The following is a 13,039-nucleotide window of genomic DNA, read 5'->3' as shown; positions in this document are numbered from 1 at the left end:
AAACACGCCCGAGGACTTTTCTGGCTGCTTTAAACATAAAAATAGGTTTGCTCCTTGCAGGTCTGGGTTGTTTCCTAAGGCTGGCTCAAAATGAAAAGGGGACACACTACCAAAGGAGGAGAATTTCCAAGTGGCAGTTCATGAGGGTGATGCGGAGGGTCGAGAGAAAAGGTGTGACTGAGAAGGATGAAGGAAAAGACAGTATCAGAGCAGTGTAATTTGAATACCCCAATGTCTCTTCCTTTTACCCAGTTCTATCCAATCGAAGCAACTCTGAATAAACGAAGCAAAAGATCAGGGCACACACCCAGGAAATTCTCCGTGGGTCTCCGTCATCTACTGGGTCTAGAGCAAGCTCATACCTCCACCGCCTGGCTCTGTCCTTTCCTCCTATCCATTTCCCAGAACAGCCCCCACTAGTCCGGGCTGCACCTCAGGCTGACGCTGCTTCCGGCTCTCCCAGGGCCTTTCCCTCTCATCTCTTTTCAATGACTAAGTGCACCTAACTAAGGAGACAGGGGTCCACCGACATGTGCTGTTTCAAACCCAAAGTGTCCTGGTGCCAAGGCCTGCAGAGCAATGAGCACTAGGCCGTTCTACTAACTGTAGCACACAGTCAAGTGTGACTCGAAGGGGGGCAAAAAAGGTCATTCCTAACTGAGCGTGAGAGAAACAGTGTGGATGGAATCAGAAGGGGCTAAGGAGGAGGGGAACAGGAAGTAGACTGGGGGGCTGTTGGTATCTTCCCAGGCTCCATCAGGTATAACCACTGTTCTTTCAGACTTGATCTTGAAAAACTCAATCGCAAACGCACAAGACCTTTCTCCAAGCCTCTATTCTCTCTCTACAAAATCTCAGGGGAACCTATGTTCCTTTCCACATCCATGTGGGTACAAGGTGTGAGTGGGGCAGGATGGTGATAAAGGTCCATTTCCCTGCAGGTTGACAAGGTCTAATGCCACATCACAGGGACGCCAGTGGATGCGACTGGCCATGCCCAATGAGCTATGGATGGTTCACTGCAGACCCAGATGCAACTCAAGCCCCTGAAAAGCACCAGCCATTGGAAACACCAGGGCATGAGACACAGGAAGGAACTGGAAAAAAAAAAATTTTAGACAAACCTCTTCAGGTAAATGATCAGATGCCTTCAAATGGTTAACAAACAAACAAACCTCATGAACTTCCAAAAGGCAGGGAAAAAAAAAAAAAAAGGAAAACTTTCAGGAACCACTCCTCTTTTTTACAATTCTCCCCCAAATCAATCCAAGATTGGGGTGTGGGGGAAGAGGAACTCCCTTTCCCTAAAATTTCCCTACTGCTCACAGCCTTTTATCTTTTCAGTCATCAAACACGAGCAAACCAGCTCTATGCAATATGCTTCTGTTGGACAATTCGACACAGAGGACAACAACTGTGCTTTGAAAAGCCTATATTCAAGTTACAATTCCACCACTTTCTAGCAAATCAGAGCCTTACTTCTCAACTGTTTACCCATAAACTGGTTAGAATACCAACAATTATCTCAAAGGGCAGTTACATAAATGAATGGTAAACTTATCATTACAGCATTCTCAAACACACAAAATGTCTCTCTACCAGTGAAGGGTACCTCAAGTCTTTTCCTCCTGACAATTCTACTTAAAACAAAAAAAAGGGGACTCCCACCTTTCCCTGTGTTTAGATATAATACACCTCTCTGGAGACAACAGGAAATATTTAGGCTCTAGACAGAATTTTCCCACTAAGAGCCTGAGAAGTTGACATACTTCAACTGAAAGGCCAGCTCAAAATCAGGAGAAACTGTCTCCAAACAGTGATGATGATAATACCACTCTTTTAATCCCGACACCCCAAATTAAATTCTGGACTGGAATGAAAGGAAAAAGTGGTAGAGAAAAATGTGGTTCGGTGGTGTCCCGACGGAGGGGAAAGGGTGTGAAAATACCCAAACCTTGACACTTGGGGCTTCTATACATAGTAAGCGCTCTGTAGTAGTTCAAAGCTTATTAGGAAACAAGTCTGAGAAACATGATTTACAGACATTCTAAATATTATTACTGCTCTGTAGCTACTAATTCAAACTGGGCTAAGTACTGCACAGAAACAGTTAGTACACGTGCTTTATCACCTCAGTCCCTTTACCACCCTCACGTTTCTCAAACACTTCCCCACATTTCATCTCCATCGAAGCTCACTCATCTTCAGTGGCCCATTCACGCCTTCTAAGCCAAATGAATAAATAAGACACGGTGAGGTTAAATGATTCGCTGGTGGCACAGGAGGACGGGGAGTAAGAAGCAAGAGTAAAATTCAAGAACACCAGCTGCCAGGTCTCCTGTTTGCCTCAGGGAGCGCTTCTATCCTGTTTTAGGGCACAGTAGCTGGGCAAGCTTAGGGAGCAATGATGACAGGAAATTAATTTTAGGAAGTATGACTGATCTCACAGAGCTGTACCTTGAAACACACTGGTCATTAAAACAGCAGAGCTCCCAAGATCTAAACATTCTCAGCTGCCACTGACTGAGCAACTATGTTAACCTCTTTGTGAGGTGGTTAATGACGGTTATCACATTTAATCCTCACAGTAACACCATAGAATAATTACCACCTCACGAGGAGAAGACACTGGCTTAGACAGATGGGAGTAATCCATGCCGCAAGGATTCCAAAGCTCATTCTCTTCCTGCTATACCAAGAACCCAGAGTGGTGCACATTTCCACGTGAAAGGAAACAGACTCAGTTCCCATCTGGCAGATAGGTATCATTTTTTTTTTTTAAGTGCTATTTTTATATTACTAAACTTCCAACCTCTTAAAAGGAAAAGAGAGATAACAATGGAGAAAACTGAACACAATGGAATTAGGGGGAGGGGTGCAGTCCTCAGTAATACACTTTCTTGAGGCCGCGCCCCAAGAGCAGCTGATTCTGCCAAGAAAAGGAGCGTTCCCTGTCTTGCCTCCATTAATTATTGTCAAATTTCCACCATGACGCTGGTGTGTCCCTACCACAACGTGTGCCTTTCTGTCCTGGAGGTCACTTCTGATGGGGCGGCCTGAAATGCCATTCCCGTGGAGACAGGATCGACCCCAGACTCGCGTGTGACACAGAAACAAGTGGCCGTTGGGGCAGCAGGAGAACGGTTCCTCTGAGGAAATGCCCATTTTTACGGATCCTTCTTTAAATCATTTTAACGAGCTTCCCTGCTCTTGTAGGCACTTTTCCTGTTTCCCTTCCCAAGGCCCCTTCTAGTCCCAAGTCTTTATCAAGCACAGCTCTATCCTAGGCCTCACCCCAGGCCCATCTTTTTTCAGACTCCAAAGGAGGAGTGGAAATTACAGGGCTAAAGAACCACCTCTAGCACCTGACAACACAATTCCTATTGCTTATTAGAGCAACTTGTCCGAGCCCTGCCTCGGAGAAGCAGTGTGACCTTGGGTAAATCCACCCTAGTGGACCCAATGCCTTTAGAAAGCAACAAAGGAGCTGGATGGTCCCCGGTCCACCATCTGCCTCCACTGCCTGCCCATCCTTGAGTTTGAATCTATTATCCCCTGCAGAGTGTCAGGATCTGCAGAAGTACAGAATAATCACAATGGCAGGGTTTCTGTCAGAGCCTAGAGATGGCAAAGAGAAAACAAATGTTTCCTAGAGCGATCTGGCCTCCTTGAGTAAAAGAGGAAGACATAGGGGAGGATTTCTGGCAGGGTGTTTTGGTAGGCCCCCTGAGGTTTGGGCCACGCTGTTCCACCCTGGCACCCCCACTCCCTCAGATTTTCTCTATGGGTGTCCCAAGTCACCTTGAAGCCACCTGGAGCAAGAGTTCTCCAAGGGTTGCAGGGTGGACAGAGCACCAGCCCTGGGAAGTGGGAGAGGCAGACTCTAGGACTCTACCTGCCATACACTAGCTGGATGGCCCGGCTGGCCACTTACTCTGACGCTCAGTACCTATGAAATGAAGGGATCTAACTTAGTGGTCACCAAAGTCACTTCCATAAAATACAACATATGTGCCGGAGAGCGGAAGGCTTACTAATGTGCAAGGTGAATTCTCACGTGCCCACTGATCCCTTGCTCCGTTAAAGAGGAAATGGAGGAAAGACACCAACTGGTCTCCACGTACCAATGTGACAGACACTTGCTTATGTCTTTGTCTTTTAATCAAAAATAGTTTGACCACACACACACACACACACACACACACACACACACACATGGCTCTACTTAATTCAGATGATAGGATGGGAAGCACTAAATCCAGTCTCCTCTAATACAATACATAGCCAAACTCACTTCACACTAAGTCCCCCGTCAAGTTTTGAGCTTTCACGAGTATAAATGATTCTTTTCCGGTTAGAATTAATCAAGGAATAACACACTGTGTCCCAGTAGGTCCTGCCTGTCTCCTCACTGACTGGGACCTCTCCCAATGAGTATTTCTCTCCAGGAGGGCTCAGCAGGAAAGGAGGGCACCAACAAACAGGAGAGTGGACTGGAGGCCAGGTTCTCTGACTTACTAGTCACGCTGGCCCTGGGCAAGATCCTGGCGCCCTCTGCCTAGTTCTTCCATAAAGCCTAACTGCCCACTTCATTAGACTGTGAGAACTCAGTGAAGATTGCGGACGTGACAGTATATACTAAAAAGCAAGACATGCTCAAGTTACCATCATCACTCTTTCCAAAAACGACCTCCAATTTAGCTGGGATGCTTTCCTACCCCAGGTCCTTCCTGATGCCCACGAAATGCGCTCCTCACTCTTCCTCACAGCAGACACCTGACCCTTATCTTCTCCGGCCATCCACACCTGAACCCCTCCCTCCTGGATCCTGCTTGGAACCCCACCCACTTGCCATCCAGAAGGCTCGTTGCCCCTTCCCAGCTCTAGGGCTCTGGGACCATTCACTCGGTCCTTTATGGTGCATACCTAGCACTATTAATTCACGTTTTGCACTTTTTGCAGTTAAAATTAGACTGCAATTTAAGGGGGTGTTCCTCTGTGGCTGTTCGTTCAAAACAAAAGAAAATTCTCCCAAACAAATGATATGACAAACAACAGGTAGATTCTGTGGCCAGTTCGCAAAACCCCATCTCAACAACAACACATGCCAGTATGGCTCTCCTAACAAAGGCTTTATGTAAAATTCACTTGGGCGCAGTTCAACACAGGGTTTAAGGCTTAACAAATCTCACGGTAAATCTATCTTCCCCACCTAGCTCAGTCTGTTCTGGAATTAACGGTGGCAAAGAAAAAAAATCCTGTTGATTTCTCTTCTTTGACGCTGAGTAAGAGAGTAAGACGACAGAATATCAGGAAAACAACAGGCAAGCAAAAACCAGTGCTATTTGCAACTGGAAATGGCAGGAGCTGGGGGGGAAGGGCAGAGGTGTTCAGAAAACCCTGTCCTCTCTGGGTCAGAGGTGAGCGCTCTGGGGGGAGGGAAGAGTGTTCAGAAAACCTTGTCTCTGCATTAGAGGTGAGTGCTCTGTCTGGCAAGAACAAAGCAAAAAACTGGCGGCCTTACTTAGAAGCATTCTTCACTACTGAGGCCCATGGAAGCACAGGCAAGCCTCAAACCTGGGTTGTGACCTGTGGGCTCCACTTCACCCCCAAAGTCTAAGCCTGACAATGTTATTCCCAAGGCCCTGGGATCTGGGACCAATGACAAAGTAACTGACACAGGTTCTGTGGCCATAGCTTTGATCTGCTCAGCTGATGCTGAAGTCAAGGGTGGGCCTATATTTTTTAAGGGAATTTTTAAGCAACACCTTCATGAAGAGTTACAGTCTACCGTAATTTCGGAGTAAGATATTGGAAAAAAAATTTTTTTTTAGTCAACAACCCAATCCCACCCAAGTATGAAAAGCTTTCTGGCTCAGCCTCAGAGATTCCTCATTGCTCCACAGACTGATATACCGAAGGCAAAGACAGGGACATCTCCAGACACAGGTCCTGTCCAAGCCAGGACCCCAGAAGGGGATTTCTGCCTTCTGACGTTCCCCATACAGCAGTATCAAGTGCCTTGATAACCCAAATGCCTACTTAAAACCTTTTCAGGGGTGCCTGGGTGGCTCAGTCATTAAGCATCTGCCTTCGGCTCAGGTCATGATCCCAGGGTCTTGGGATCGAGTCCCACATCTGGCTCCTGCTCAGCAGGAGGCCTGCTTCTCCCTCTCCCACTCCCTCTGCTTGTGCTCCTGCTCTCGCTGTCTCTCTCTGTCAAATAAATAAAATCTTAAAAAAAAAAAACTTGTTCAAATGTAATTCGAATTCTACTGAACCGAAAGGCAGATGGGGTTAGGGTGGAATTGTCTGGGTCGTTAAGCTAATGTTTCTTTGAACTTCACTCAGTAAAAATCAGACAAATTTCCTCCTCTGTAAAGAAGGATTAACTGCCTCCAAGAATTTATTAATAAAGTAAGTTTAGATACTCTAGTTTTTCAGACATTCATCTGTTATACACTGCCAAGCTGACGGTAAGGCATGGAGCTAAAATGCCGACTGAGACACAGGTCCAGATGGAAGGCAAACGTTTGTATCACACGGGGTTTGAGGTCACTGGTGCAGAAAGCCCAGAGCTGACTGAATGCTATCTGACCATACACGTTTAGCTGAGGACAAGAATTTACCCACGCAGGGCGCCTGGGTGGCTCAGTCAGTTAAGCGGCTGCCTTTGGCTCAGGTGATGATCCCTGGGTCCTGGGATCGAGCCCCACGTCGGGCTCCTTCCTCAGCGGGGAGCCTGCTTCTTCCTCTCCCTCTGCCTGCCGCTCCCCCTGCTTGTGCTCTCCCTCTCTCTATCTCTATCAAATAAATAAATAAAATCTTTAAAAAAAAAAAAAAAAGAATTTACCCACGCCTGGAAGCTCTAACCGCCTCATTAGTTTTGTACTCTGAATATGCAAGGATCCTTTGGGGCAGGCCCTCAAGGAGGTCATCTCCTTCAGGGATGGTCTCTAACTTGAGTGTCCGGCAGCCTCCACTGCCAATAGCAGAGAATAGTTTTGTGTCCCCTCCAGAAAATTCCGTGAACCAAATAAACCATGGGGCCAAACAGGCTGAAAATCTTCAGTCTGAATGAACAAGAGCTTTAGCTCACTCTATCTATGGTATTCTTATTTTTGGAATAAGAAGATTAATCAGACTGCACAACCTATAATCAGGGTTGGCTGTGAGGAACGAATAACCAAAGAAGCTAAGGCACTTGGGGGTTCACAAAGTGGTATGTCATTGCTAAACACAATTTCTGGCACTGACTGCCTGAGAGGTTGGAGATAGTGCCCATCCTATGTTCTTCCCCACCCCTACTCTCCTAGGTCTCTGGGTGGCTTAAAAAAAAAAAAGTATTGATAACAGCAAATAAAGAGAGGAGTGGGAGGGATCTACACATGACTAAGAATTATGCTTTGTTAGTTGCTTTCTTTTTCCCTACTTAAGTTCTTGCTACCCTGTTCAGAATGAAGGGCAATAGGACTGATCCCATTTGTTATGTGGATATTATCAAAGACACAATCTTCTTAGTATTCAAGAATTATGGACCTTCAAAGGTGAACACTTCACTCCCTACAGCCTGGAAGACTGAACCCTACTGGAACCAAAATAAATGTTCAAATTAATTTCTATCCACATGACCTTTAAATAATTTTTTAGCTATTTTCAAAAACAAACAAAATAAAATCAATCAATAATCACACTAGACATTTATGAAGAAAAAGATGAGTTGAGAAGTAGGGGAAAATGCCTGCTTATAAAAATTAAATTTAGGGGCATTTGGTTGGCTCAGTCAGTAGAGCATGCGAGCCTTGATCTTGGGCTTATAAATTTGAGCCCCACATTGAGTGTAGAGATTATTTAAAAATAAAATCTTTAAAAAAAAACCAAACCAAAAAAACCCAAAAAACTAAATTTAAAGGTGCATATCACAATAATTCTACCCTAGGTTCTCACACAATACACACTTCAAAAAAACAAATCAAAATGCAATAAATGACAGGTCTTTATCCTCTGCACATGAGCCCAACTGCCCCCAATCTCACCCTCTCGAAACTACTTTCGGGGCAGCCATCATGGTCTTGAGCAGAAGCCTCCTTTATTTTTCTGAGTTTGGTTAGCTTGACCCAAAACTCTCAAAGAAGATGAGGTAACAAGACCTGCAAGCTTGAGGAACAAAGAGCAGAGACAAAACTCACTATAGGCGAGATGGGGCCTCACTATCTCTTAAAGGACTTGGTTCTTGAACACAGGGGCAGGGAGAGAGAAAACTCTGTGTTTTTACCCAGGCTCAAGAGGCAATTCTGTTGGTAGGCTAGTAACAGGGCAGAGGTGTAAGGGTCGGTCTGCATACAGACCCGTGCGGCTGTCAAGTTCCAGGGTGGAGCTCAAGTTAAAAATAAGGCTTTCTGGCAGCCCTGCCAACCAGCAGCGTCATAGTTTCCTGGTGATGTCACTACAGGTGTGGGGCTCTATCCCTGGGTGTCAGCATTTGGCTCGGTCCCACCACCACCTATGGAACTACATGTGCTCTGGTACAATTTAGCATCTATTTTCAAACCGAGACCAGACAAAACCTGTTGGGTCAGTTACAGGGACTGCTTTAAGGTTCATAAACAAAAGTCACATCAGAGACAGCCGCAGTACCTCTGGGAAAGAGAATGGGAATAGAACTTTGAGTGTAGGCTGACAAATCCCCTGCCCAAAAAGGCACCACGAACTGATCAGAAGCTCTGTGTTTCCAAGGAGATGACAAAACACCAGACTCTCCCTCCACCCCCAAAATAAAAAGTATGCAAGGAAGAAAGCAAAAAACATCAGAGACTACTGAATTCAATTCTTGCCACCTTGTAACGGCAGCTCAGATTTTCCAGACAATCTGTAAGAAACAGATTTAAAATTATTCCATGACCTCGTGGAATACAGATTCATCTTGGAGCCAGTGCCTGAGTCTGGCCCTGCAATTTCCAGCACCGTGCCCTGTTTCACAGCCAAGATCTTTCAGACCAAGGGTAGTAACCTCACAAATTACCAGAATGAGGCCACTCAATTACAGTTCAAGAGCATCAGCTAGACTCACAATGGTACACAGTTTTCCCGACATGCTCATCTCACTATCAAGGTTCTCCTTCTCAAAAACATCAATCATTAATTGCAAAATTCATCAGGAAACACAAGTCCACACTTGATTTTTCAAAAAAATTCTCTGACCTATGGTGCAAAGTCACTTAATAACAGTGCCACTTACCAGCCTCTCTCCAGAGAGGACCTCCAGGAGCTTGATGAGCATCCGTCCATCTCGAAGGTCAGTGTACAGGTCTGTGATCCGGCAGGACACTCGGGCGAGGTGGGAATTGACCCACTTGGTGAAGGTCTTCTTTTGCACAGCTTCGCGCTCATCTGCAAGCAGAAGAGAGCTCACTTTACCATCAATTACAGCATGGCCGCAGCAGCTATGTGCTAGCAGGGTCAAAAGACCCCAAGGGAAGAACAGGAAAACTAAACTCTGAATGAAACCTCAACTTAGCTCCTCTTAAGCAAGATCAACTCTTCAGGAATGTAAGAACCATACAACCCTTGAACACACCCAAGCCTCTCAGTGTACCACCAGCAGAATATCCTTGCTCTCATTCACTTCATTTTCTTTGCTCTCTGCTGAAGAGGCCAGAGGATACAGTGGATCACAGGAGGGGTCCAGTGCAGCCCTGCCCAGCAGCATAACATTTGGTCAAGTTTCTAATGTATACGTTGCAGCTACTATTATTCCGCCAAAAGGCGTGTGCTAGGCAAGTACACAGTATAGGGAGGGATGTGGGGTAGAAAAGCTAAGGAGACAGCAAGAAATTGCTTCCCTCATGTATAAAGGAAGATGAATTCACTCATGTCATTTTAATGACACTCTTACCTGCTGAGTCACACGTCCCATGAATAACAGAGAAAATGGCAAGCAACTTGGTGAGGTACAAAGAGATCCGGCCGGGCACTGGGAGAGCAAGGCCTGGGCCCAAGGTTTCACCAAAAATGTGCTGAGATACTGGGTTCAGGGTCCCCTTCCATAAGATGGGTGAACAGCTATGATCTCCAAACTTCAACCATTCATTGAAAATTCAACTGCTAGTTTATGGTCTAGAGTGTGGTAGTTGAACATCCAAGTGATCCAGGAAACAGTATTAAGTTTTTCAAGCCTCAGTGATCAAGTTCTGTCCAATTCAAAGCCTAGACACATCTGCCCAGAACTGGCCTTTCACATCCGTACAAACAGGCTTCCAAACTTCTTGCCTCTGCAGAATGTTCTAAACACAGGCTGCTGAAACCTTCAACAGGGATGCACAGAATATACCCTGTACCCATTCGTACTCACTATTTTCTACAGATACCCTTCTGTCAGTTACTCACCCCACTTCTGGTTCTGTAGCATGAATTTGCGCCAAAAGACCCAAGATCTACTCCTTCCAGTGTTAAGCCCAAACCCACCAACGTGTTTATGCATTAATCTACAAAAAAGGGAGCAGATCCCCAAATTTTTTTATGTATTTCACCACTACTAGGTGACAACTCAAAAGCCACCCTTGACTATAGGGCATGTACCTGGTGGCATGGGGATACTGGGATCCCAGGCTGGACAGAGCATCCTGGGAGGTCTGCCTGGAAGGCTTCGCTGAGGCCTCCAGCTACCCTACCACAGGGAGGGAGCCAGGCGGAGCCAACAGCGGGTGAGCCTGTACTGCGGCCAGCCTGGCAGGTGAGGCAGCTGGCCACCTGCTGCGGTGAGCAGCTCCTCCCAGCTCAGCCTTCCCCTAAAGGAACAGTCTGTCCAGAGGGAAAGAGGGCCTTTCCCCGGGACAAAGGCCAACCCAAAACAGAGGATCAGAAAGGGCAGGACTGAAGGAACGAGAAAAAGGTAGTAAGGGGGCACAGTGAGATGAAAAAGGAGCTGTACCAATAACATCATGAGAAGTCACAGAGAGATCACATGCATTATTAATCACACAATCATCATGATGGACAGCAACTTCATGACACTGACACAGGGAGCTGTATTTTTTGCTGAAAGTTGGCGGTTTTGAAAGCGGGTCCAGAGCAGAATACAAAAATATTAAGCTTCTCCTAAGTACATTTCACAGATAGCAAGTAACTCCTGGTTCAGATGTTTTTAGGGTCAACGAATTTTTTTTAATTGTAATACATTTTATGTGCTACACTGGAGTTGGAAGTGTCTTTAATAAAGCCCTTGATGGGTATCGAGGCTGTTATTAAAGGGTTTGGGCTCGGGCGCCTGGGTGGCTCAGTTGGTTGAGCGACTGCCTTCGGCTCAGGTCATGATCTTGGAGTCCCGGGATCGAGTCCCGCATCGGGCTCCCTGCTGGGCAGGGAGTCTGCTTCGTCCTCTGACCCTATCCCCTCTCATGTGTTCTCTCTCTCTCAAATAAATAAATAAAATCTTTAAAAAAAAAAAAAGGGTTTGGGCTCAAAGTCACTACACCACACCCAGCCTATCAAGGGACAAGATCAAAATGAGAACCTGCTTGGATTATGGTATTTCTAAATAAACAAGCACAAAAGGTGTTCCTCAGCCAACTGTCACTCCTTTGGGTGAATCTCACAGTACAGAAACACTCCTGGCTTCTTTCAGGTTCTGAATTAACAGGTTCCTTTACGAGGGGATTCCAGAGATTTGCTTCAAAAGACAGTAAGTGCACTCGCCCAGCACCCAGTTCTGAGTGACAGTCCAACCCCGACTTTCCTCCCCTAGGAGGAGTCTGCTCCACTGAGCAGAAATAAAACTCTTCCACACAGCCTGAGGATCTGTGTGAGGCGGGCTCCTCAGGTCCCCAGCAACTCCAGGAAGAAGGGAGAGAACAGAAGGAAGAGGAGAACTTCATGAAAATAAAAGGAGAGGAACGAGAGCTTGCTTTCTTGTCCTCACTCCTGCATTCTTCTATGCTCCCCACACAGCTTACGAGCAGGCCCCAGGTCACGTAAGCATGCTAGAAAAGTCACATAAGGCCTAAGTTCCTCCAGCTCGCGCCACGCGCTGGAAAAGGCACGGAAGATTCCATCCAAGGACTGGACCAGAACCAACACTCTCGTGACACAAGAGGGGCAGGAAATGGGCTCAGCAGTGAGACACAAGTCCAGTCAGCTTAGTGTGTCCTCTTACAATGGATGGTTCGGTGAACAACAAATACTTCTGAGGCCTGAAGAAGGGGAAAGGGAGGGTAAAAAATCCACCCAGCAGCCTAGCTGAGGATGAGGCGGTGTGTCCTTGGAGACTCCGTCCTTTGTTCCGCCCTTCCTGGGAAGGCACGATGACCCCTGCACTGGCAACCTGGTGAGACTTGGGCAGACCAAGCCGGCCGGCGGCCTGAGGAGGAGCAGGCGGCCCCTGGCACGGATGACGGCAGACGGTCCACAGGCGTGTCTCCACGCTTGAACCGCTGCCACTGTGCCAGACTTGCGGGAGGAAGCGGTGGGAGGAGCCAAGGAAGGACAGCCCACTTCCAGTTCCACCAGTATGAGGCAAACCTGGTAACAAGAAAAGGGAGGCCTCGCAAACCCCATATTGATTTGGTTATTTAGACCAGGGGTTCTCAACTCCCCTCAGGACACCAGACATGGGCAATGTCTGGTGACATTTTTGACGGTCGTGCCTGGGGTGGGGGGAGGGGTGCTACACTGGCATCTAGCGGATAGAGGCCAGGGATCCTGGTAAACATCCCACAGTGCAAAGGACAGCCCCCGCAACAAGGAATTATGTCAGGCGTGCCCAGGCTGGGAAATCCTGGTGTAGACATTCTGGGCTCCCACCAAAAGGAGGTGGCATTTGTAGCGTCTCAGACTGCACTCCCAGAGAGCGAGAGACCCCCGCACTGGGGGTTGTTGTTCAGTCATGGCTCTCTTCGGCCCTGGCCACGACTTTGTGACCCTGACGGTGTGCGGGGTGGCCGCAGCAGGAGCACTCGGCACGCCCTCCACCCCACCCATCCCACGAAGCACTACTTCCTTGCAAGAAAGAGCAGCTGCCTCTGTCTGTGCCTCCAGGACAAGC

General features: G+C 47.1%; 1 protein-coding gene across 3 annotated transcripts in view; it reads right to left on the bottom strand.

The window, feature by feature from the left end:
- SPTBN1 (spectrin beta, non-erythrocytic 1) overlaps nt 1–13,039 on the bottom strand; it is a 194,985-nt gene that overhangs the window by 62,019 nt on the left and 119,927 nt on the right. For all 3 annotated transcript variants that reach the window (XM_081832014.1, XM_081832015.1, XM_081832016.1), the window contains one exon: nt 9,239–9,390. In XM_081832014.1, the coding sequence (XP_081688140.1) occupies nt 9,239–9,390 (152 nt within the window). The remainder of the gene's footprint in view (nt 1–9,238; nt 9,391–13,039) is intronic.

This window comes from Leptonychotes weddellii, chromosome 10 (genome assembly GCF_054177405.1).
Source record: "Leptonychotes weddellii isolate Sample4059 chromosome 10, ASM5417740v2, whole genome shotgun sequence".
In the NCBI taxonomy this organism is placed as follows: Eukaryota; Metazoa; Chordata; class Mammalia; order Carnivora; family Phocidae; genus Leptonychotes; species Leptonychotes weddellii.
Note: the sequence above shows the minus strand (reverse complement) of the source record. Positions and strands in the feature narration are given on the sequence as shown.